General features: G+C 34.9%; 1 protein-coding gene across 3 annotated transcripts in view; it reads right to left on the bottom strand.

The window, feature by feature from the left end:
* ccdc88c (coiled-coil domain containing 88C) overlaps positions 1 to 26,919 on the bottom strand; it is a 112,358-nt gene that overhangs the window by 2,956 nt on the left and 82,483 nt on the right. Inside the window, exons 21-29 of one of the 3 annotated variants that reach the window (NM_001423870.1) lie at positions 26,647 to 26,790; positions 25,274 to 25,460; positions 25,034 to 25,179; positions 23,415 to 23,504; positions 22,988 to 23,277; positions 13,127 to 13,336; positions 6,262 to 6,336; positions 6,102 to 6,170; positions 3,837 to 4,084 (exon numbers count right to left, since the gene is read on the bottom strand). In NM_001423870.1, the coding sequence (NP_001410799.1) occupies positions 3,837 to 4,084; positions 6,102 to 6,170; positions 6,262 to 6,336; positions 13,127 to 13,336; positions 22,988 to 23,277; positions 23,415 to 23,504; positions 25,034 to 25,179; positions 25,274 to 25,460; positions 26,647 to 26,790 (1,459 nt within the window). Of the gene's footprint in view, positions 1 to 3,836; positions 4,085 to 6,101; positions 6,171 to 6,261; positions 6,337 to 13,126; positions 13,337 to 20,226; positions 20,535 to 22,987; positions 23,278 to 23,414; positions 23,505 to 25,033; positions 25,180 to 25,273; positions 25,461 to 26,646; positions 26,791 to 26,919 lie in introns of those variants that run through there. The other 2 variants (XR_012392729.1, XM_073927271.1) reach the window with 2 other exon arrangements.

Below are 26,919 nucleotides of genomic sequence, written 5' to 3'. Positions count from 1 at the left end.
TGTGCTAGTCAGATTGCTCATCAAGCATCTCCCGCTGGATTTAATCTCACTATATTTATTAAACGTGTTATTTCATTCATCTTGTTGTCTTTTTCTAACGACATATTCCCTGACTTTGGTCATTGGAATCTATTACTTGTTCTCAGTTAACGTGTTTTGGCTATGCGCAAAGATAAGCTAATGATTATTGTAAGCACGTACTGTACTTGCTTAATATTGACTGATTGCTTGCCTTTTCTTATAATGTATAAACTTATTGTGCGTTATACTTTCATAATGGCCATAATTGGCTCTTCAGTGTTTGAACTCTCAGTAATGATTAAATCACACTGAACTGAGCTAAACTGAACTGAACTGAACTTAAACACTAAAACCTGAACCACACTGTTCCAGTTACTGAACCACACTGTTCCAGTTACTGAACCACACTGTTCCAGTTACTGAACCACACTGTTCCAGTTACTATGACCATTTATGTGAAGCTGCTTTGACACAATCTACATTGTAAAAGCGCTGTACAAATAAATTCAATTGAATTGAATTGAATTATCGATTATTAAAACTGATATTCAGCAAAAGAGAGGGTATGTTTCGTATTTTGAAAGGAGAAAATGAAAGGAGGCCTAAGATATGTGAAAAAACTCAATTTTAATGCACCTGCAGCCTTCCAACAACAACCACACATTAATAAAAGTAACAAAAAAACTAAATATGTCTACTAAAAAAAAGAATAAAATATATAGGGCTGCGCTCAATATTTTCACTTAAATTACAAATTTAAATTCTACAAAACAAAAACACTGACTCAATCCTTTAAAAACCAATCCTTTTTTTTCCAATCAGGCTTACTAAGTTTTTTTTTCTTCCATCAAATTAAAAGCAGGCCTACACATCAAAACGATCGCTTCACGAAAATTAAGCATTTAATTAATGCTTCACTGTAATTCTTGTATTAAAAATGTTAACAGACCTTGTAATAGAAGTCATTATTGTAAAGATTATGTCTTGAGAATCTGATTTTCTTTGCGCTTATGTGCATTTAATTTTCTCCATCGTGGCGAGTTCAGGTGTGAGAAGTGTCCTCATATTAGTATATAGGCCCAGTCTCAGACTGGCACAGAAATATCCGCAGGCCTATAATAAAATTTAGGTTACCGGCAAGGAGGGATAATAATGGTATTAGATCATTTAAAGGAAATTATTATTAAGAAGAAAACATAACCTAAACTGAACCACTGCCGCAAACGTTGATATCTCCATATGACATTGTGAGGTGCAAGGCTCAAAGTAATAAAGGGCCATTCAAGCATTTGTCTTTTGCACGCTTAAGTTTGTTATTGCAAATGGAGACGCATAGCTTGCCTTTTCCAGGCACAACAGTCGAAAACATGTCAACATTTTTATTAAACTGCAAAAATGTGAGGCAACCGAGGTACATAAGCAGTGCACAAAACTCTCACTGCTAATAGAAAACGGCATTTAAATCTCACCTCAACAGTGCTTTTGGTGTGTTCTTGCTTAAACACTCACAATAATATCCAGCTGTAAGCAGCAGTATGCATTCTTACATTGTGAATTTATGCTGCAATGATTTTAGTTCATTTATTATTGTTGTCATAGCTATATATATATATATATATATATATATATATATATATATATATATATATATATATATATATATATATATATATTAGAGCTGCACAATTCTGGCTAAAATGAGAATCGCATTTTTTTTCTTAAAATAAAGATCACGATTTTCTCACGATTCTATGGATGTAAAATAAATGTATGGTAAAAACAAACATATGGCTCAACATCGCTAATAATATTATGTGTAGGTCTACTGGTTTCTATAAATAATTCTATTCTACTTATAATAATTCTGATGTTGAATTATTATGTTTGAGATATATGCTTGCAATCTGTCATATTAGACAATTCTATTCACTGGTAAAATCAAGACATTTGCCATTATCAGATTATATTCAACAATATAAAGGCTGGAGTAGTTATACTGACATTGAAAACCTTTATTTTCATGCACAACTGTGGGTTCACTATGAAAGAAAAAACATATCAAACGCTTGCCGTAATCATAACTCTAAAGTGCGATACGATCATTTAAATGAAGTGCACACTTTCGGTTTCATTCTGACTGCTAAGTGCTTGTTCATACTTCGCGCGCGGCTCCTAAACGATCCCTCTGTGACAGAGACAGAACATTATTTGCAACTGTATTACCCGTTACTCGCAACATATGCAGGTTCTGTTCACTAAAGTAGACGCGCACCCTCTCTGTGATAACAGCTCACGGTCAGCAGCTCATTTCACGTGTGATTTCCCGATCACGAAAACATCATTATATGAAGACAAAATGAAATTTTTAGGTGAATTATACCTTATAAATACAGTATGTGACTCATTCAACATCATTTGGAGGTGTCAATGTCACTGAGCAACGTGTGTGAAATAATTAAAAGACTCGTGCAGCCGCCTTTTCTTCTCTCCTGAACATGAAAATATGATTGACAGAATCGTAGAAATGCTGGATTAAGATCGTCTACGGGGTCGAATCGAGATTGCGATCTTTTAACGATTAATTGTGCAGCTCTAATATATATTTATATATATATATATATATATATATATATATATATATATATATATACAACAAAACACATAGATTTGTTTACAGCTCATCTATAAAATGCTAATGCTGTACCTGCAAAAGTATCATTGAACTTCATTTTACCAAACTTTGTCAGATTTTTTATTGTTGCATAAAAAAAATGTAAAGCAGGTTAAACTAGTGCTTTTTATATAGTTGGAAATGTAAAATTAAAGGTCATAAGCTGAAAATGACGATGAAAAATGTAAGCTTTATTTTTCTATCATTTTAAAAATGGGTAGATCTTGCCTTTCAGCAAGAAGTTAAGGATATTTAGCTAAAAAGTTTGGTGACCACTGGGTTAAACATTCAATATTTTACAAACATCTTTGGATTAAATCAATCAGAGATAGTGAAGGGTGATAGAAAGTTCCCTTTTTGTAGAATAAGTGAACTTGTAAAACTGCAGTGTTAAATGCGACGCAGTGGAAAATTTGGGTATTTGTTCTAGTGCAAACCTCATATGCAAAAATCTTTCTCTATATAGGATCCCATAGAAAGTGTTAAACGCCTTTTTCCAGAGAAATCTGTTGTGAGTTGTAAACTCGTTTATTCTGAAAAATGTAATAAAATAATTTTTAATTCTAAATTGTGAACACCAGTAACTCTACGAAATACATTTTGCCCTCACACACACAAATATGATTTCCAGCTTTTTGACCATGAGAATCCTGTGCATGCATCACAATTTGCTTCCTGTCTTAGAACAGAATCCACATTAGGGTCCATTATGACAACACAGGCAGACAACATGATATGTGATAACGGCCATCCATCACTGTCAAAATCTCCATTATAAATAGCACACCCAGCACTTCAAGACATTATCTTCATCATCACCAATTAACAAAAACAATCTGTAATCCAGGGCCAAACAGACCAAATATCAGATGTCATTTATTTAGAAAGAAAAAAAAATCCCTCTAGAGATTATCAGTTAAACGTGAGAAGATTCCATTCACTCTGCATAAATACACACTTAAATATACACACAACCCTTTGAGGTGTTAAAAAAAAAAAACAAAGTGAGAAGACGCATCCTTCCATGTATGATTCATTTTAAACTCCCCTGCAAATAAATGCCTATTCAAAGGTCAAACCAGCAGGGAGGACAAAAACGTTTTTTGAGAAGCGTTTAGGTGTAGTAAGTGTGCAAAGGACTTACAGTGGGTGGTGAGAGGGCATTACTCTCCTGCAGGAACTCCTCCAGAGTGACCATCTCACTGCCCGGAGAGGACGGCCGGCGGGACGCAGGCCTCTGGGAGGGGCGTGAAGCAGACGGGGAATCACAGGGAAGAGTGGAGCTACGAGGAAGAAGAGACGACTGACTGAGACGAGAGCCTTCGTGAGCCAGTCCAACCACATCATCACTGGACAGACTGGCAGATCGGCCCTGCAGACAATCCAGAGACCCTGGAGGAAAACAGGAGAATAAACCATGAGCTGTACAGTGTGAGATGCCATGAAAATGGGGACTTTAAAGGGCACCTAGGTTACCCCTTTTTTCAGATTTAATATAAGTGTTTTGCGTCTCCAGAATGTGTCTGTAAAGTTTCAGCTCAAGTTTGTCCCAAATTGGATACTTATGCACTATTCTACGCCATCTTCTTTTATAAAAACACATTCACACAGAAATATTAGTTCATTATATTAGTATTGCTGATATAAGTGCACTTATTCCACCATTAAAACTAAGTGTGGATTGTTGGACACTTCACACACTCAACGGCTGCAGCTTTGCTCACGTCTCAAAAGGGGCTGAGCTATCGGCTCTGGATTACATTTATGTTGAATTGTGAAAGCCAAATTCTCCTACTTGGGTGATTATAGCACCTTTGGTAGTTTGGTCATTTATTTAACTGATTTTGCAACCATCAAACTACTCTGATTGGGACAACACTTCATTCATATACTATGCTGTAGAGTGTGTACGTGCATAAGTAAAAAGTGTATAGTGTGCCATTTGGGATGCGATGTATGAGTTTTGCTGTGGTTACAATTGGCCCTACACTCTATGCCATCATCTTCAACCTGCAAAACAGGAGCATTTTGAAAACACTAAGGACTACATTTCAGTTTGGAAAAGCTGGGGTTTCATTTTAGTGTAGATGGACTAGAATGCAACCTTTTAAAAATAGACAAACAGCTATCAACAATCGCTCTCTATCTCACCATCATCAAAGACTATAGAATACACAAGACATGTTACTCATATACATTTGAATGGGGAAAAGTGTAACTCTCAATATGGCGAATGAAGCCCCGCCTTATAGTACAGGAGCCAATCAGCGATCGCTATAGAATGACAATTCTCTGGGGAAGGGACTCAGACCAGACGTGAGTTTCTGCAGATTTTGTGTGATACGAACATTTAGAAATGATACTAACCAGTAACTAGACACTTGTTGTTCAATTGTATTGTTTATTCATAATATTTAAAATTAAATGGTAAAGCTTGGCATGTAGTTTTGGAGAATTAGATGTTTCTCCATTCAGACACAATGCCCAAGCAAACAGCCTGAGAGGCGTTTCAAAGATGGCTGCCGAGTAAAATGACTTGCCTGAGAGGGACTTTGCCATCATTCACTATATTCGCCAACGACCTCTCATTTGACCATTATGGCAAAATTTGCATAGTCTGAACAGTCACATATCATGCTTTTTAAAAGGAACACTCATGTTTATACGTCACCTTGAGTTAAACAGGTGAGTCATACCATTTTTGAATCTATTCAACCGATCTCCGGGTCTGGCAGAGCACTTTTAGCTTAGCTTAGCATAAATCATTGAATCAAACTAGACCATTAGCATATCACTCAAACATTTCAAAAGTTTTGATCGTTTTCATATTTAAAGCTTTTCTTTATTTATTAAAGAAAATAAATAAATGTTAAATAAAAATAAAAAATAAATCGCACAATGTGTCCAGCCTTTAGTCTTTTACTGTTAAGTGACTTTTTTTTTTTTAAATGTTCTCACTATATATTAACCTATTAGCCCTTTTAGTTTATATAGTATTATTATTTAAATTAAGAACTATTTAATCGTCAAATAATAAATAATCCTTTTCTGATTAATTCAACTGCTTAAAATGACTATTCAAAATGTTTGCTTAACAACAGTGATGCAATTGAATTTCTATTCAGGAGCCACGCGAATGTTCAAGTAGATGTTTGTTTCACCCTCAGAAACAATTACTGTCTCAATGGTACTTGAGATGGAGTGTGTGTGGAGGTGGCATTTTCCATAGCTAATCGAATGACTATGCATGCATATGTAACAGGTAACTCACACCCACTCACACAAACAGACAGATTGAGAGGCAGACATAGATAGATAGATAGATAGATAGACAGACAGACAGACAGACAGATAGGCAGGCAGGCAGACAGACAGACAGACAGACAGACAGACAGACAGACAGATCGACCTTTAGAGCTGACAGGGGAGTTGCTGCTGGAGGTGTTGCGGCTGAATTCGGCAGAACTGGGCCTGTGTCCTGTAACAGGGGGGCAAACATTACACAAACACATCAAGAAGTAAAGCAAGGCTGTAGAGGCAACATGTATTGATCTAGTTAATTCTCTTACCTGTGTTTCCATGGACACCACTGCCAAACCCAGCATCTGGAGAATGATGGCGCAAGTCTTCCTCTGAGACCAGCCCTGGAACAATTGAGCAGTGAATCTATTAATATAAATACTGCAGTCCTACAGATATTCACATGCATTTGACAATCAATGCAGCCATTCTATTTGCTGACATTCAATAGTACAATATACGGTGATAATTAATAAACGTGTATCATTTAAACATTGAAAATGACTTTTAAAGGGATAGTTCACTCAAATTGCTTAATTCTGTTATGTTACTCAACCTTGACTTGTTTCAAACTTGACTCTCTTCTGTTGAACACAAAGAAGATATTTTGATATTATTCTTGACGTCCAAGTGGGCACAGCCATTTTGGATTGAGACTTCCTGTATCATTTACTTGTTTTGATATTTAGAAATTAAAAACAGCTTGTAATGCTTATTGATGTTGCAAACTGATATTTTTGGATTATTTCATTCTACTTTTTACGTATATTTATGAACAGACTTGTTTGTAGAGCAAGTTTGACCCTTTTCTGCAGTTAATAGTTCTTAGTCATTTCACCCATTGGCAAATGAATCGAAAGTTTTAAAACAATTGCAGAAATGAGCACATAAGATCAATAGCATTTGTTTTTCCTACAATGGAACTTAAGGGTGAGTAAATAGCGAGTAAATTCTGGAATATGCCTTTAACAATACTCTGCTTTTTGTATTCACAGTGACGTTTATCACAGCACCGAAAGCTTGATCTTAAAAGACTGTTTCTTTCAGACAAAAAAGAAAAGAAAAAAAATGACTACATTCTGCCTTTTTTTGTTCCTTCACATTATGGCTCAGTTTGTTAACGTTAGTAAATTAAACATAACTGAGAATGAAAACAAGGTTTAAAAAAACATGATAAAAGATTAAAAAAAAAAAAGGTTTAAATGTGCAATTGTATTCTATACACTATATCACATCAGTATACAACACATTATAACACATCAGTGTGTTATCAGCCAATAAATACACATTTATTGATATCAACCCAACACATTTCTGGCTGATCAATGTTAGGTTAAAATGTTTATATCAGCCTCAGCGATAACAATACCAACACTACAAACTATAACTGCCTGAATTTATGACAATAGTGATGTCATGTGCATAATTAGTATTTCGGTAACACATTAAGGGGTGTTCATAAGACTCACGCATGCTTATAACAACCGTCATAATGAGCCCTATCATACACCCGCCGCAATATGGCTATACGTTCTATACACACAGGATGTACAGCAACACACAAATATCTTTACATATGAAAAAATAAAGGATTAAAATGTTACTAAAATTATTATTTTCTACATAAATATAAAAACCACTACCTGCATGCCTTCTTCATCTCAGGGGATTTTTTCAGTTTATTCATGACAATTTGCATCTGTATAATGTCATTATTATCAGCAGAATGACTTTTTTTATACGCATATTTATATTTGTTTTTATTAAAACAAGTTTAGATTTGTCCAGTCATTCAGTTTTTCAACTTAAAAAAATCGCCATGTAAACAGCAAATGCGCCATGGTGCGACGCAACTGACTCTTAAAGTGAATGAGAGATGAGCATTTTTTTCCATCATTAAAATAGCAAAAGTGGATTCGGACATTATCTTAAAGGGTCACGAAACACCCAAACACATTTTTTGAGCTGTTGACAGTCGTATATGTGTCCCACACTGCTAAAAACACTATTAGGACACCTATATTTCACTAAAAAGTGTAAATTGGTTGTTTTTGTGTTATTTTAAGCAAATTCATACTTCCGGTTTGAAACTAATTTTTGAAGCTGCGTCACGGTCATGACATAATAGCCTGTATTCCAGCGTGCAGACTGGACGTCTGTGCCAGAGTGTCTTATTACGTCTTACAGCCCGCTGCATTAATGCATGAATAAAGCTTGGTTCAAACCAATCAGCGCGCTCTATTGTGCAACTTCATTAATATTCATTACTGTCACAGTGTTTAGAAGGCAGAGATGCCACGTTGTGTTGGCAAAACAAGCGTGAAGTGTTGCCTTTATAGTTTGCTGCAGTTAAGTTTTGTTTTCATTTTCTCTCTGTGAGAGCGCAGACTCATGTGTGGATTAACAGTGTACGCGACGCGCGACAACAATAATTTACGTGTCTAAGGAGGATTATTGTTTACCTGAGAGCTGTTCTCATCTGCAAACGCTGAGATCCGGATTCGCTTGTAGTATTCTCTTAATAAAGACGCGGCTCTAGTTGCTGGTGATTGTCCTGCCTCTACAGATTTGGTAAGTGGGCGACCAGTGCTCTTTGTTTATTCAGTTCGTATTTTATTCTTATCGAACAAACTATTGCACCGAGTGTAAACAAGTTAGCTTTACAACCAAACTATAACCTCATGTAGGATTTTGTGATCAAATATCACATCAAATCAAATATCTCGTTTGTGGCGAGGGACATGAATGAATTCCCTGAATGAAAGAGCCAAACTGCAGTTAAAGTCCACCATTTAATAATTGGGCAAATAATTTGATTACAGATGTCCATGTAAACAGTCCCTTTCTCCCCTGTTGGGTGTGTGTTTTGACTCTAAAATTCAGCGCGCCCAAATAGACACTCCCACACCAAGCCTCTTTTCTTCCTCCGACACTCCCCCCTAAACAGAGCTGGACACGCCCACTTTTCTGACTTTTTCCAAAGTAGAGGTGTGAAAACACCCTGCTGAAACGAGGGGGTGTCATGGCCCTTTAATGCTTTTGCGCCATGCGCTTTAGACTTTGTGCCTAGATCGTTATAATAGGTCATTAAAATTGAGTCATTCACACAGTTAATATTGTTTGTTATGACAACTTGAATGATTTTTATGTATAAAGCCATTATAAATATGTCTTGAATTTTATAACATTGTCATTAATATTTTTTTTGTACAAGCTGAATTTTTAAATAAAATGTTATTAAATATTACTGTCGCTGTTAAAATGATTTGACAGAGTAACAACACTTTTAATGGAGCATTTTAATTACAAATACAGTTTGTTCCACTAAAAACGTGATCAGAAATAGATTGATGGCACAATTACAATGTCTCATGACAGTTATGTTTATGACAGATTTGTGACTAGTTTATATTGTCTTGGTAATGTCAAGTTGTCATAAAGATGAAGACCGGCTATTGTGCATTTATGTCAAGTTGTCATAACAATGTTATCTTTGCATTTAAAATGACATAATCACGCAAACTACATTTAATAACAGCTGTCATAAGCATGCATAAAATCTCATTCACATTCATGTTTCATGTCATGATTATAAAGATTTCCTGATAGTCTTATGAACACCCCTTCAAGTAAAGTGTTACCAGCTATCTGTACAAAGTAAGATCGCAAAACTACTGTTTTGCAGTGGTGGAAAGAGTACTGAAAAATTATACTCAAGTAAAAGTACCAATACTTGCCAAAAAATGAAGTGCAAGTGGAGTAAAAGTATCTGTTGTAAATATTACTCAGAGTAAAATGTAGACCTTTTAAAAGTTCTCGAGAGTAGTGAGTATTACGTTGTAAGAAGCTGATGCGTTTACATATAATTTGTAAATGCATTTAGTCATTGCCCAGCAGGCACACAACATCATAAGACGTTAATATTAGGTTAAATTTAGGATTTGATGTCAAGTGACCAAAATTCAATGTCTAGCCAGCGTTCAAGCACAGCGTTATTTTAATGACCAATAATGACACTGATATTTGGTTGATTTTAGGTTGTGCTGGAAAGTGAACAAAATCCAACGTCATATTGACATTTATTCATCAGTTATGGCAACCAAAATCCAACGCCTGATAGACGTCATAGTGGAAACGTCCACACAACGTCAAACTGTAACATCATTAGACATTGATATTTAGTTGGTTTTAGGTTGGCCGTTGGACATTGACGTCGGCCTGACGTTAAGTTCTGACGTCATCCAAATAAAATGCATCTTTCCCCATGATGTTAGGGTACAACTTCAGTCTGACCTCATGTTAACATCTTGTGCCTGCTGGGTGTTTAAGGCCAGTAAACAGTCTCTGGGTGTAAAGACTTTGAACATCTTCTTGGACACTTTTTATGCTTCCAAACAGTTTGCTGCATTTATAAATCAAATTGAGGTAGTTCATTACGATGTGATTTACCTTTTTTGTGCGATTTGATTGGACAGGAATCACAAGACTGATTTTTCTAATCCCCATAGAAGAGAAAAGAAAGTATTGTCTGCAGGTTGAAGAAAAGTAGTGGAGTAAAAGTACCAATACTGTACTAAAATGTACTCAAGTGAGAGTCAAAGTACACATTTATAAAACTACACAGTAAATTACAATTTCTGAGAAAAACCACTCAGTTACAGTAATTTGAGTATTTGTAATACTTTACACCACTGCTGGTTTGACATGAATAATACAGCAATTATTACCATTTTCACAAATCTGTGTGAGCATGGATTATTTTTGTCGTCATCTCTATCTTTTTTATTTAGCTAAACTGTTATCATGTAAACACTCTCGGTTCCTTTTTCAAAGATGCTCTCTTAAAAAAGAAGTGTCATCATAGGACACGACGGGGCCTTTGGCTACTGCAGTCTTCCTGTGTGCTTCTGTCTGAACACGACTGCTTGTTTACGCAGAGCACTGGATATCTGAGAAAGCTTCAAGCACTAGAAAATAAACAATCATTTAGACTGAACGCTTTGTTATTACGCTGACAGCGACTTGATGAAATGAGCTCAAGGCTTTTTTGGCTGGGATGCGACTGTGAGGGTCAGTGCTGTTTAAAGCTGAAGCCCCCATGTGTACATGCTGGCACATTACACACTATAAACTAGCTAATATCTAAATAAACTAATGCAGCATGAAGAACAACAGCAAAATCTCTCAACGGAAACTTCACTGACTGCAATGAGAAGTTGACTGGAATTGATTAAGCTCCATTAGGACGCAGACATAATTCAGCTAGCATGATGCTGGCTTTAAACTGTATCCATGGCCTGATATTAAGTATCTAGGAAAATGATTTTCACTGGTCTGTCAAATTGATGATTTGTCAGATTGAATGTTTATAGTCATTTTTAAAATAGCCTTGATAATCTTAATGTTTTTCTTGTGCATTAAGTCCTGTGTGCTGCTGGAGATGTTTTCATCCACTCTGGGGTGATTTTGAGGCTTAATTTAGCCAAGACTTTCTTTATGTTACGGCAAATTAAATGATTTTTGCTGACAAATCTTATTTTGACACATATTTTGGGAGAATGCTTTGAAAATTGTAAATGTTGTTGGTCATTATGGTAATAATGGTGATTGTGTTGGTCACTATTTTTGCCCCATTGACTTCCATTATTCATATGACAAATTGGACCTCTTTCCAACTTGGAAACCACCAACAATCAAGAATGCATGGTTATTTGGCGTCAAGGCTTTGCAATTAAAAAAAAAAAAAGTCCTTATATTGGAAGTCAATGGAGCAAAAACAGCCACTAACATAATGAAATAGTTGAACAATACACAAAGGTTAAAGCAGTGGTTCTCAATTCCAGTCCACCTGTCCAGCACATTTTTCCTTATTTAAGACGCTTGATTCAGATGATCAGCTCATCGACAGAGATAGATGGACTGTTTTTTGCTTCTTGTTGTACATAATGAAGGGGTAGTTTAAAATGCTACGAAAATACTACAATTGAATAATAGGCATAATAATAACAATAATTAAGTCCCAATCAACTGTTGCTTAACCAAAAGTTTAACAAATAGCAGCAGAAAAGAGTTTGGGGTTACTTTGTTAACTTTACAGGCAATTGTTATTCTCAATATCATAATTTTTTGTAAAACTACAACAAAAAGGGGAAAAGTGTGTATATTAACACCACCAGCATAATGTGTAAGCCATGAAGAAGTGTTTGTACAACAAAATACAATCGGTATAAAACTGATTATAATGAAATGACCATTGAATGTTTACAAAAATAGAGCTTTAGTACAAATAGAGCACTTACAGACATATATTTCAATGTTTAAATCATCCCCAGAAATAATCTGCATGTACGTTACTCTCGACCGCACGCTAAGAGAGATGAAGTAACCCGGGTAAATAGTACAGTACTTTAAATGACCAGTAGGTGGAGGTTAAAACCACATGTGGCTATATACGACTGCACAACAATAAAAGTATTCAAAAATATGTTTTGGCGGGCCAAATCTTATTATATTTCTGACGTCTAAACTAGCGTATCACTAAAAAGAAACTCAAATACTATTACTTATTTTTGAAAAGTATTGCGTTACTTTACTTGTTACTTACAAAAGTAATAATATTACCTAACTCGGATTACTTGAAATGCGTTACTCCCAACACTGAAACTATCCACCTCTTTTAACCATAAAACATTAAATGTGTTAAAAAAATAAGTTAAAAATAACTTATGTAAAAATAACTGCAAACTTAAAAAACATTAACTTAAAAAATCTAATATATATTAGAAGCTGACAACACAGCTTCTGATGGCTCAGTTTGAAATATATATATATATATATATATATATATATATATATATATATATATATATATATATATATATATATTTCCAAACTGAGAAATTTACTGATAAAAACAAAAAAATAATTTGAAAGTTAATGGCTGCTGGTTTCCAACATTCTTCAAAATATCTTCTTTTGTGTTCAAGTGATACAGAATGTTGATTTTTGGGTGAACTGTCACTTTATCCTCTCTAAGGAAAGTATATTTACAGCTGAACATGGCAGAATAACCATGGTCTGTCATTTAAAGCTCAAAACCGCTGCCGTGTGCTAAACTTCATAATTTAGTGTTACCCTTTGGCCTGCGTCCTGGCCGCAAGCTGGAGGAGGACGTGAAGCCTGGTGCATTGTGGGAGTTGCGGCTTAGTGGAGTTGAACAGGTTGCTCCTCCTGGCTCTCGGCTCCTCCAGCGAAGCAGCTCCTCGTACCCATTCATGCTCTCACTGCCGCCTCCTATTGAGCGGTACCCGTCTCTGCTTCTTGATCCTCCACTTTCATTCAACACTTAAAAAAAAAAAAGAAGGAAAGAAAGAAAATAGAGAATGAGAAGAAAAGGTCAGTGTCTGTGTGTGAATGCAGGACATGTGCAGATCAAGCGTTGCTGCTCTGGTGACGCTGCGGGCGGCTGAAGGTGTCGGGGCAAAAGCACAAGCATTTGTTAGTAAAGTTCGTAAAAACACTCAAGCAGCATGCTGGTGGTCTTCACACACTCTTTAGACAGAGGAAATGTTCTGGGTTCAACACAGCTTCTAGTGACTCGCTGTTTAAAATCATTTTAATGTGTTCTTAATCACTTCTAATGTATTTGGGATGTAGGTTTATTGTTAGATGACTATTTCATACAAAAAGTATAAATAGATAGACGACAGACAGACAGAGACAGACAGTCGGGTAGGTAGATGAGTAGACAGACAGATATGCATGTTTATAGATGGATGGATGGATGGATGGATGGGAAGACAGACAGACAGACAGACAGATAGATATTTGATCTGTATTTGACTTGTAATTGTATAAATTGTCTTACATTATGATCTATATAAAACACCTGAGGTAGTAATGTGGCCACGACCCAAAACCCAGAAGAAATTCTACTTTTATTTCAAGACATTCTTCAAAACATCATCAATAAACTGGCTCAGAATTGCTGGTTGTACTGTATTTTTTCACAATAGTCTAATATTGCATCTGCCTGCTTAAATGTAATTTTATATATTAATATATAAAAAAATGTTAAATTGTTCATCAACAAATCAAAATCCCATCGAAATTCCAAAGTCACATCATATACATCTGCTTATACTACAGGGCTACTGAATGCTTGATTCTGATGGACTGATGAACATTCTAAGGTATGTAATTATTGTCGAATAAAAAAATCATTTAATTTAAGTTGTGGTCACACTGCACTTTTCACCCCATAGACTTTTGTTCATTAGCATTGCAAAGTTCAAACTTGGTGAACCCTGACCTGCAAAAATCAGGTCAAAACATGACCTCTCTCTACAGAAATTTAAAATTTGGAGCAATTTCTTGCTATTGCTAAGCTATACACGCATACTATTACTTCTATAGTAGCACAGGGAATAAAGACAAAACTATGTTAGCACAATTTTCATGGACAATTCAGTTTGACATGTAAAAGTGATCATGTTTGAGTTGAATGTCTGTATTGTTAACGGTGTTGGGTAATAACATGTTGCTGTAACAGCTTTTGGCAGTAACTAATACTCTAGCGCATTACTTTTTAAATATATTAACTCTGTTATTGTTACAATATGATGCCTTTGTCCATTACTTGGTAAATTAATTAATTTGGGCTGCACTCTAGCCAACATCTTCCAAGACGTGTCGTGTATGAGGTACAGCTTATTTTCCATAAGTTGTTGACGTACCACTTTTAATTTCTGGTTAGTTTGAAAATTGCTCGATTTTAATTTTTGAGCAGCTGTTATGTTTTTGTTTTGTTTAGAATGTCTATAATAGCACTTTTCTGATGCTGAATTTCACCAAATTGATTCTGAATGATTACTTTCATTTATTTATTTCAGAAATGTTTTGTTTTTGTTGTATATTGTCACGATTTTCATACTTACGCTGTGAAGGAAAATGTTTAAGGGCTAAATATAAACTTGTGTGATGCTGAAGTCATTTTGGTTTTTGCTTTTTTTACTGAATATATTATTCAGCTGGTTTATCACCTTGTAATTGTGATTTTTTTATTTTTGTGCTGCTGGTCTGACTTTAGTGTTTAAAAAAGACGTTTTGTTTAAGTCTGTCTTGTGTTTTAGTTGTGAGAACGCAAATGAATTAAAACTGTGAAGCTGATCAACAGTGTATTCTCCATGCAGCACTGAAGTGACGTTATGAGGGCATTAATGAAGCATTGAACATGTTTCTTTAAGAAGTAACTCAAAAATGACTTTTAACAGTAATGCATTACTTTTTGGTGTAAGAAATCGATAATGTAATTGATTTGCCTTTTGAAAGAAGTTAGTGTAACTAGTTACTATTTTTCAGTAACTAGCACAACACTGATTACTAATCGGTCTTGTAGCAACCCGTAAGACCTACACAAGTGCCCATTTCAATATGCATTCCGGTGCAATGTCTTGCCCCACACACTCCCAATACAAGTGTATTCATAAAAACATGGCTTTTGCTTGCTTTATCATTGGGGAACAAGTCAAAACCTTGTTTGGTTTTGTTTTTTTGTGATACATCGAAAGCATGCCACAGATGCTGTCGATAGAGCTTAACTTGTACTGAACCCAAAACATTCCTTTAAGCTTCACTGCTGTGGCCAAACTAAAACACCAGCTGGTGCTCCATGACATTCTCTTTATTAGACACAAGCTGAAAAAATGATCCGTACATGATTTTAAAACAAGGAGAAGGTCATTTTATTAACTGCCTGTAAAATCAGACACATTTGTCGCAAACATTCAAACTCTGTATGAGTGCCAATGCTCAGTGTGTCAGTGCATGTGCTACAGTAAACAATAAAGCTAAAGCTGATTCTACTTTAGATGACAGAAATGAGATGCAAAATGTTGCAAGCCAGACTTAAACATGCACTTTATGAGTTTAATGTGAAGCTAAACAACACAGCTCTCTTACAAACAAGGCTCAAACATGCATTGTATGTATCAGAATGTGCCAGCAATTCACAATTCTCTGTAGAAAAAGCTTATGAGCACTTTTATTCTCTTATCAGAACAGAAATGTTGCAAACCAGACTTAAGATGCATTTCCTATATAAGCACCAAGGCTCAAAATGCTTTGTCCATGAGTAAACTGCTAAGCTAAAGGATTAGTACTCATTTTGAGCCTAAAATTAAAATGAGACAATCAGACTCAAACATGCATGACATCTCGGTGGTTATGATATAAAGATTATGCATCGACCACGAGGCTGTTTTTTTCCAAAGGTAAAAATAGTAAATGTGTGAAGGCTGAGGTTTCCTGCTGGTTGAAGCACAAATTCTCTCACGATGTCTTATTATGCTGCCTTCATACATTCTAATTTGCATAATGTGCAAATCAAGCAATACCATGCTATTATCATCCTACATTAAATTAATTTATTCTTACTAAGAAATACAATTAACCTGTATAATATAATGTGCATTAATCTATTGACAACTCATGATAGTTGTCCAGAAACTTTTCATTTTCTGCCTCCCTCTCTACATACAGTACACCAGTTTTCTGTGATATATATATATATATATATATATATATATATATATATATATATATATATATATATATATATATATACACACACACATACACATACATATATAAAAGCAATATCACACGAGTAGCAGTGCGAAAGGGCTGTATATCGGCACTGGTGGGTGGCGTGCGTTGGCATGAGGCCGCAAGCAAAGTGCCTTGGTGCCCCCATCAGTGCCGATGTACAGCCATATCGCACTGCTACTCGTGTGATATTGCGTTTATACAACAGTTTAACGGCATAATTGTGTATATAAGAACAAAATCAAACATGGAGAGTCTCAAAAACCCTTTTGTATGAGGAAATACTTTCTTCCGCGTTGGATTCAAACCATAAGCTGACAGTTAAACAGCTGAGCAAGCATCTTTTAAACTTTAGATCTGTTGTGTCTGCTTTTTGCTGGCTGTATGAGGGCGGAGTAATACACATATATATATATATGTGTGTGTATATATATATATATATATATATATATATATTGGCTATCTCATATATATATATATATAATGCTAATGATAACAATCATGTACCAGTGTAGCAATATAACGTAATCTAACTATGCTATTAAAAATTAAATGCAATTATCGTGTACCAAACTCTCACATGCAATTTATATTTGATTCAAGGTCATAGAATGTACAAGTTTGTGTTTGGTTTGAGCAAACGCTTGAGTTTTGGAGCTCAAGAAGGAGGATTGGTTTTGATTGGGTTTCTTCACCTTTGTACCTGATGCTACAACAGCTAACCTGCTCTGAACCACGTATTATTCTAGGTCAGAGATCACAGACTTGAACTGGACCAGCTGTGAGAAAAGTGACATATGTATCTGATGGAACAAAGCAGCTCCCTACAACTTTTTTGTTCTAAATTAAAGTTGTTCACACCGAGACTAACTGTTTTTTCGTTATTTATAATCTATTTATATGATATGAATTTGACTTACTACATCCAAATAGTTCAGAATTGTCAATTCATAATGGCTTTAAATTAAAATTGACATTACAATTTTGAAAATGAATATATGAAATAAAATATATCCATTTTCAGTGAATATACAATTTATAATGATTAAAATAATTATTAATTTTAATGTAAATACAAAAATTTATTAGAATAATATTTTTGTCGCAAACATCTTTAAAAACAGATAGATAATACATTTAAATTCAAGAGAAATGTTACAAAAATATTTACAAACTACAACATTTCAACTAAATGTTATAAATGTATATAAACAAAAAAATAGGGTGTCATGGTGGCACATTGGGAAGCACAATCGCCTCACAGCAAGAGGTCACTGGTTCGAGCAGTCCAAAGACATGTGCTCTAGGTGAATTGAATAAGCTAAATTGGCTGTAGTGTATGTGTGTGAATGCAAGAGTGGATGGGTGTTTCCCAGTGTTAGATTGCGACTGGAAAAGCATCCGCTGCGTAAAACATATGCTAGATAAGTTGGCGGTTGATTCCTCTGTGGCGACTCCAGATTAACAAAAGGACTAAGCTAAAAAAGAAAATGAATGAATGTAATAAACATATAATATAACACATAATATCCATTACTCAATGAATATAGTTAATGCATTTTGATGCATTTAACCAAAACAGCTTTATTAAACAGATATATATATATATATATATATATATATATATATATATATATATATATATATATATATATATATATATATATATATATATATATATATATGTATGTTATTTTTAGATAAATAATATTTTAGTCACCAAACATACTTAGAAATGGAAAGATAATATAATTACAGCAAAATACTGCAAAAAATAAATAATAATAATAAATTACAACCTACAAAATTTAAACTAAATCTTTACATTTTTTGTTTGTTTCACTTGATTTTCCCTCTTTTTTTTGTAAAAGCATCCTATAAAATATTACTTTTAAAAGATTTGTGAGAGGTTGAGCGCTGTACAATTTTGCTTTAACATATAAAGCTTTTAAAATATATTATTTTGAGGTGTTTTTGAACATACATGATTAAAATCAGTTGATTGATTAAATAACATTAGCTTTAAGTTGCCTTTCCAAACTTTTGTAGTGTTTATTTCTTTCTTTTAAATATGTTTTACAGATAGATAAACAAAAATAAAGGTAAATTTGGCTGTTAGCATTTTTGTAAGATTAAATATTGAGTATGATAATCACATATTGAAAAACATGACACCGTGACAGCCTCATCTCTGAGGGTATTTACTTTTCATTTCATTTAAACCTTTGGCAGAAGCTTTTCATTTGAAGAAATGTAGCAAGCATGGCAATTATGCTGGGAATAAAACTTTTTTATTTATGCTCTTAAATAAATAAAAAAATAAAAGTAAAATCTACAGTGGCTCAGTGGTTAGCGCTGTCGCAGTAAGAAGGTTGCTGTTTCGAGCCCCAGCTGGGACAGTTGGCGTTTCTGTCTGGGGTTTGCATGCTCTCACTAGGTTGGTGTGGTTTTCAAGTCCAAAGACATGTGCTATAGGTAACTTGAAAAAACTAAATTGGCTGTAGTGTATGAGTGTGTATGTGTATGTGTGTGTGTGTGTGTGTGTGTGTGTGTGTGTGTGTGTGTGTGTGTGTGAATGTATAAGTAAATGGGTGTTTTCCAGTACTGGGTTGCAGCTGGAAGAACATCCGCAGCGTAAAACATATGCTGGAATAATTGGCAGTTCATTCCGCTGTGGCGACCTCTAAAACAGAGACTAAACCAAAGAAAAAGGAATGACTAAAAACATTTTTTTCCCCAAAATACTCAGGTTAACTGTAAACAATGTCATCTGTGAGAAGTATTCAAGTAAAAGATTCACAGTTTTGACCTGATTCATAGTAGATCATAGCAAGATTTTGGTAAATGAATTGGGAAAATAAATAAATAAAACTTCTACCCAGCTTACCAACATAATATAACAGTTTATCATTAAGAATAGTGATTATGGGCAACATGAACACATCCGCACCCCCAAGAATGGCTTTTAGTAGTCATGTGCCCTGCATAAAAAGCTAAGACACAAATCAATGCATGCCAATTCTACCTGATTTGCATATGAACCCTCCATACATAATTGAAACAGTCGCATGCGCATGTTGCACAGAGAACACACCATATTAAAGATGCAAAACGAATGAACACTGTTTGCTGTACATGTAAACATAAAAACACAAGCAAGCGTTCATGAGCAAACCTGAAGTTCACAAGCAAGCACACATCAAAGCCAGCATAAATCCTGTCTAAGTATCTGCTGAAGTTGTCGTCTACGCTTGCCTTCCTCCTTCAATCCCTCCATGCATGCACTTCATTTGATTACTATTGACTGCTGGTGTTAACAGTGGCTGTGTGCTGCGACTCTGTTCACCTTTCAGTGCTAGCAAGAAGACGCTCACACACATTTCTCAAGGCAAGCACAAGCTGGCTGCAATCCGCTGGGTTTAATACATGTTACTTACTGCAGGCTTGCATTCAGGGTGCTTCGGCCTGGTCTCAGAGCCCTCCACAGCATGTATATGTTGTAGTGTGTGTGTGTGTGTGTGTGTGTGTCATGATGCTGATTGAGTAGTGTGAGCTTGTGGTAATGAGGGAAAATCTATTCATGAATGTTTATTCCTTTAGCGTTTGGTGCTGAATGTTTAATGGTTTGCTTTGTGTGTGTTAGGAACGCTGGATGACTTTGAGGAAGAAATAAATGTGAATGGTGTTGCTATAGGGAGAGTATTGATGGTATAATGGTGTGACCGTGATGATGGTGATGATGATGATGATGGAAAATGTCAGAAATTGCCGATATGCGAAAAAGGTTCGCAGGGGGGGCAGGGGATGATGTTGTCGGATGAGGACCAGAAGCGCAGGCGTCTGGTAAGAGATCGGCGGGAGGGTGGCGTCCCCTGAACGCGCATTTTCTCCTGGCTCTTGCTTCGGAGAAACCGGAAGCGTTTGGCTGCTGGAGGGGCTGGAGTGTGTGTGGGTTAATGTACAGATACAGACACATAGGGAAAGAGAGAAAGGGGTCAGTAGGAGAGAAGAAATGATGATTCAGAGATGAAAAAATTGATCACATTTATGATTCATGAAGAACGATGCCCTGAGGTTTCCTTTGAAGATTGTTTTAGCACTGCAATATAGCATGAAGGTTGAGAAAGGGTTATTACTTGGAGAGCTGAGAAATGAAATTGGAAATTCACAACAGGATTAATTCGCTGAGTGGACACTGAGAGGAAGAAGAGGATGTTTTGATAACAGCGAGTATGAAAACAAAAAGTCCTATGGCGCCACCTAGTGGAAGACAGGTCATCCATATAGCGACCCGTTTAATTCAACTAAAATGTGTTTGCTGTGTGCAAATCTACTTTTGATGCCAGTTTGAGTTTTTAAGAGATCATGACTACAACAAGTTTAGTTTCTAGGGGTGAAAGTGGATTTCTGAAGTTTAGTGGGCACAGTGGCCTCTTTAAACCTGCTAAAAAGATGTGTTTTTGTTGTAAAAGTGTACTTGGGGTCTCATAGGCTACATTTAAACTGCAGATCTTATTGGTCAATTCTGATTTTGTGACTGTATCTGATTTTTTGATGACCTGCTTACAACATCTTGTCTGTATTTACACAGCACACGGCAAAGGCCCAATGGCCAAGAAAAAAAAAAAGCGGGCGCTGACTGACAGCTGATAATAAAATAGTGCTCTTTTCTCCATTCCTGTTTTTAATGTTCAAGGGTTTAATTCTTAAAAAATATTTTTGACAAGTTGCTTTACAACAGCTTATGACAGAAAAGTTCTCACTTGGCCATCTTCTTTAATTCTAGACATTTTTTAAACCAGTAGGCATCTTAACATAATGTCTAAGGCGTGATTTATGCACATGACCTACTGTATACAACAGTTTAATATTAGTTTATATTGGTTACGTGGCGGATGTTGCGCTCTCTCGCTCTCTCTCACGCTCTCTCGTTAATATTCTTAAATACTTGTGCTATATGACATATGCAAGCCTTTTATTCCTCTTGTATGAGATTTAAAGTTTGGGACTCTGCTGAAGTCTGTTCCGAAATGAGAGCGTCAAAGTTGACTTCATGGTGAAAATCCGATCTACCTGCTTATACTGCAGACACGAGGGCACAGATCTGATTCATATCAGCTAAATTTCCACACAGGAGCAAGGTCTGAATGTGATTTGAGTAAATCAAAATCCATGTGATTTTGTCCTGCTTAACCGTACATGGGCCATATCCGATCTGTGCCACATTAGAGAAAAAAAATCAGAATTGAATCAGTTGAACTTTGCAGGGTAAATGCAACAATATCAGACATATTGAGCTTGTTCATCTCTTCCAGAAGCAGTCAAAACACTTTTGACCTGATTGCTTTAGTAGTGTCAAATAACCCTCAAAGTGTCTGATTGTAATGTAATACTGCAGTTAAATACAGCTGTGACGTTATCAAAATACTTTATTTGATCATTTTAAGCATACAAAAAATAAACAAAAGTTTGGTACTAAAAACCACAAGTAAAACTGGCATAAAACTGAAATACTAAATGCTTAAATTTGCATAAAACTAGAATAGTATGTAAACAGTTGCATAACCATAACTTTTAAACTAATTTAAACTCTTAGATTATTTAGGGCTGATGGTTGAGAGTAATAATAATAATAATAATAGTAATAATAATAGCTGTAATAACAATATTTATAAATAAATTAACTTTAAACCATCTAGTCCAAGACAAAAGAAAATAATAAAGAAAAGAATATATATACAGTGCTCAGCATATATGAGTACGCCCCATTTTAATATTTGTATCCATTTCTAGTGAATATGAGTGATATATATTGGTGCATCTGAACAAAACAGATTTATTAAACAGATATATTTATTAAAATTATATTTTAGTCAGAGAACATCTTAGGAAATTACATTTCAACAAAATTGTATATATTTTTTGTTTCTTTTGATTTTTTATTATTTAATATTTTTCTATAACAAATTTAGGTGTACTAGTTTTTGAACCATTATCACAACTTTTTTCGTTAGATAAGCTCTAGATTCAGTACTGATTAAACATAATATATATGTACAAATACAATACTGTAAAGCAGTGGTCACCAAACTTGTTTGGGGGGTACTCATACTGTACATGCTGAGCACTGCATTTTTCATATTGCTACAGCAGTAAAATGACAATATGTACGTCATCATTTCTTGATTAAAGTTTCTGTGACCCGTTTAAATGTCTGCTAGAGAAATTACTTTTCTACAAATAATGCTACATTGTGGCGACAATAAAACTTCTCACAAACACCGATTCTGTTTACACTGGATGCAAAAGGGAGGGATCGTCAGATCTCTACGAGTAAAATGGTTTGGACGACATATAAATGATTGTATTTTTTCTTGGTTGAGAACTCACCTCGGCCGTTGAGGGCAGGAGAAGAGAGGGTTGGTGACTGTACGTGATTCTCCTCCACAGACTGACTGTTCATGGAGTCCAGACTAGGACGGGACTGTCTGGGAGGCAGTGGTGGAGGGGGAGGAGGTGGTGCACTTTCAGGACAGTCTATACATGTGGGGATCTCCGGAAGAGGAATGTCTGGAGCACTTCTAATTCTTTCTCGTGGAGCGTCTGGTCTCTCTCGTGAACTTTCTTTCTTGGGTTTAATGAATTTTGCTATAGCTTTGGCTCCAACCCACTGACGACTCCTGTGTTAAGATTAAAAGTACAAATGTTAAAACAGCCTCTTACACTTAGCAAAGAGAAGCTTAATTTTATAAATTAAAGGGCCTGAAACTACAAACTTTTACTTTGAGAAGATTTTAGATGTAAGTAATGGACTCACTTTTTAGGAGTTGGGTCATAAAACTTGTACTGGTCCATGATCTTCTCCTCGAGTTTTTCTTTCTGTCGTCGTAATGAATTCAGCTTATCACTGCAAGAAGAAATAAACGATTAGTATCAAGACATTTGGAGCACAATTCCTAAATCTCTTTTTGTTTTTAGTTCCCGCTCAAATATATTCATATTTACAGTATTTTTTGAAACCACAATGAAAAGTGAAAAACCAAAAGTTTTGTTTTCGCATTGTAGTATTGAAAACAAACAACGTAGATTGTAGTTTTTTGTTTTGGTCGATAAATAAATAGAGGCCAGTTTGAGGTAAATCATAAAAAAGTTAAGGTTTATTTATCCTAATGATTGAAAGTTTTATCACATATTTTGTTTAGAATTTTTTGATTAAAATTATGAGAATCATTTTACAAAAAAACAATCACTTTTTTCCACTCAATTTAGAAAAGAACGTAGTATGCCATTAAAATAACTTGCTTCGGGGATTTCATTAACTAATGTATTTGTACCTTCTGTTTTCTAACATTAAATGTGCCATAGAATGAAAAATCTTCATATATGGATCATAAATTTATTTAGCGGTCTTCAAAGATGTCTGTAGGTTTTGTTGGTTTAACATGTATATTAAAGCAATTTGCAGTCTATGCAGTCTATGTAGACTGCTGAATACGTGTTTACAGCACGTTTATGCATCATGTCATATCACTCAGCTCTTACTGTGATTTTTCTGGAGTGAAAGAATAGCACAAAACTGTGAAAAAAAACTGTGAAAAATCTGTTTATGCAGAGGTTGATATTAACTACTATTTTTCATACAGGGTAAAACCACAAAATACAACTGTATACAAGATCTCTATTGGCTCTTTTTGTTGAATATAATTATATTTTAGTCTATATTTTGTTTATATTTCACTTACTCCTCCTGGCTAAAATAAACTTGATTATGTTGGATGTGTACATATTAGAGTACATAAGAATACTGAGCTCAAAGGGGTACAGGCACATAGACTTAATTTCAGTCAGCCAGCCAGCCCCAGGCTCTCCAGTGAATTGCCATGCCATACAAAAATCGCTGCGTTTAAGATCTGATTCTTTAAAAAAAAAAAAAAAAAAAAAACAGCGATCTTCACTGCCTGGCTGAGATATAATATAAAATGGGACAAGATCAAACAAGAAGCATATAGCCAGCTGCTAATGACTGCGGTTAAATGGTATTTTCGGCACTTTTTTACGATTTAACAACCAAAAGGATGTTTAGGTATATTTGACTGATTATATTTAAATTACATTACAACGTCGATGCTGTAAGCAGAATCTTATGAAATCGAAAATAGTCCATATTCATATTCGTATAGCCCATATTCACGACCCTTCCAAATATGGTCAAAAGCAACCATATCATATTAGGGACAATTCCTACAGTAGTAAATAGACCTGTAAAACCTTTCACACTATTCGAAAATACATCGCTTCTATTGAGATATCAGAAAACAATTGAACATATATCAATGCATTTTATGGCACTTTTAACAATAAAAAGTCCAATCAAACATTCAACAATTAAAAAAAATCTAATAATGATTGATTCAAAATATTTAACAATATGCTCACATGTACTGTTTTTGCTCCTCGTGGTAAAGTTCTTTACTCTCCATTGTTCTCTCCAGCAGGGTCTGGTTTTGCTGGCTGAGCATCTGGATTTGGCTGAGAAGATGATGGTTTTCCTCCTCCAGGTTTCCTTTCAAACGGGTTAGCAACTAAATAGAGGAAAGAGGATCAGGAATCAGTATTTAGTCCTGCTTGCTATGGTGTATACAGTAGTTGCAGAAGCTGCTGTAGGATCTCGCTCACCTCACAGTGGTTGTCCAGTTTGGTCATGGAGATGTCCAGGCCCTGGTGCTGCTCTTTCAGCTGGTCATAGCGTGCCTGCCAGCGGTTCAGCTCCAGCTGAGACTCATTCAGAGAGGTCTTCAGCTCTTTGGTCTGCAGTTGCAGGCTGTCGTACTCTTGCCTCAGCTGTGTGTGCATGTGTGACACTCTACAGAGACAGAAAACAGACTCAGATGGAGTCATTTAATATACGATATCGTTATATACTGCAAAATTATAGTCAAAGTCAGATTTATTTCGAATTCAACCACATGTGCAGAACATACAGAGAATCGAATACTCTTAGACCCTAGGAGCCTAACATATAATATTAATACAAAAAGTGGAATTTTAAAACTGCATTAAATACAATTACACATATAATATAAGAACATAAGTAAAAATGAAATATTATAAATGACATATACTGTGTGATGGCATGTTATGTACATAATATTTTGCACATATAACTGTATGTTCTGCCAATACTACGAACAAAATTAGATTTTACAAGCGTAGAAAATGAAAATAAAGTGTTTAAATGTGTCTAAATAATAATGAACCACTGTGATTCAGTGTAAATAATACATACATATAAAATCAAACAACATACTAAATACTTTTCAATTCTATTGGATTTTGAAGAATTGAAACCTGATGAAAAAATGGGTAAATACGGTGTCATTAAAAATGACAATCAGCATTTAGGACTACACTGTGATTATAAAGTCTTTATAAACTCCTTCAAATGTGTCTCTCAATATTTTTGATATATAAACTAATAATATAAGACTTGTAGGTATATGATTGACATTGTAATGGATGTCTTCTGTAAATCATACTTTAAAGATATTAGTTATTATTATTTATTGGCAGTTCATTGGTCATAAAAGTCTCAATAGTATTAATTATAATATAATATAATAACAATAATATGAACTATTATTTATAACAACTAATTATTATTCATAATAACTTAAAAAGTCTCAATAATATTACTATATAATAATAATAATAATAATATTAGTTATTATTATTTATTGGCAGTTCATTGGTTGTAATTTTAAATAGGTACGAACTATTTTTAGTTATAACCAATTAACTGCCAATAAATAATAATAACTAATATTATTGTTATTTTTATTATACCAAATTAAATAACAATGTGACACTACAGCCTAGCCACTGCATTATTGTGCACAGGTCTACTGTTGTGCTAATGAACTGCTGTAGTCTATTCCAGCCAGCAGAGAGCAGTAAATAATAACCATGAATTTCCTCGCCCACGTTTCCTCACTCGCACATGTTTTCAACTGGAAACGGAGTGTGTTGTATTATTAAAAACCCTTTCTAACCTGTCTACTTCTTCCCTCAGACTGCGATTCTCTCCCAGGATAAGTGTGTTTTTGCGAATTTCCTCTCCTAGACTTTCTCTGTCCCTTTGCAAAGATTCCTCCAGTGCCTCCATAGCGTCCTTCTGCTTCAGAAGAACCATATACCTGTTCAAAACAAACCAACAGAGAGGTTTAAACATTGAGCGCACAAACAAACAGCTAATTAATATTCAGCAGTAAAAGAAAAAAAAAAATCAGGTTTTCCCCATGGGATTTAGTCAAGGAAGATACCAT

This window comes from Danio rerio, chromosome 17, assembly GCF_049306965.1.
Source record: "Danio rerio strain Tuebingen ecotype United States chromosome 17, GRCz12tu, whole genome shotgun sequence".
Classification (NCBI taxonomy): domain Eukaryota; kingdom Metazoa; phylum Chordata; class Actinopteri; order Cypriniformes; family Danionidae; genus Danio; species Danio rerio.
This window is presented reverse-complemented; position numbering and strand designations above follow the sequence as displayed.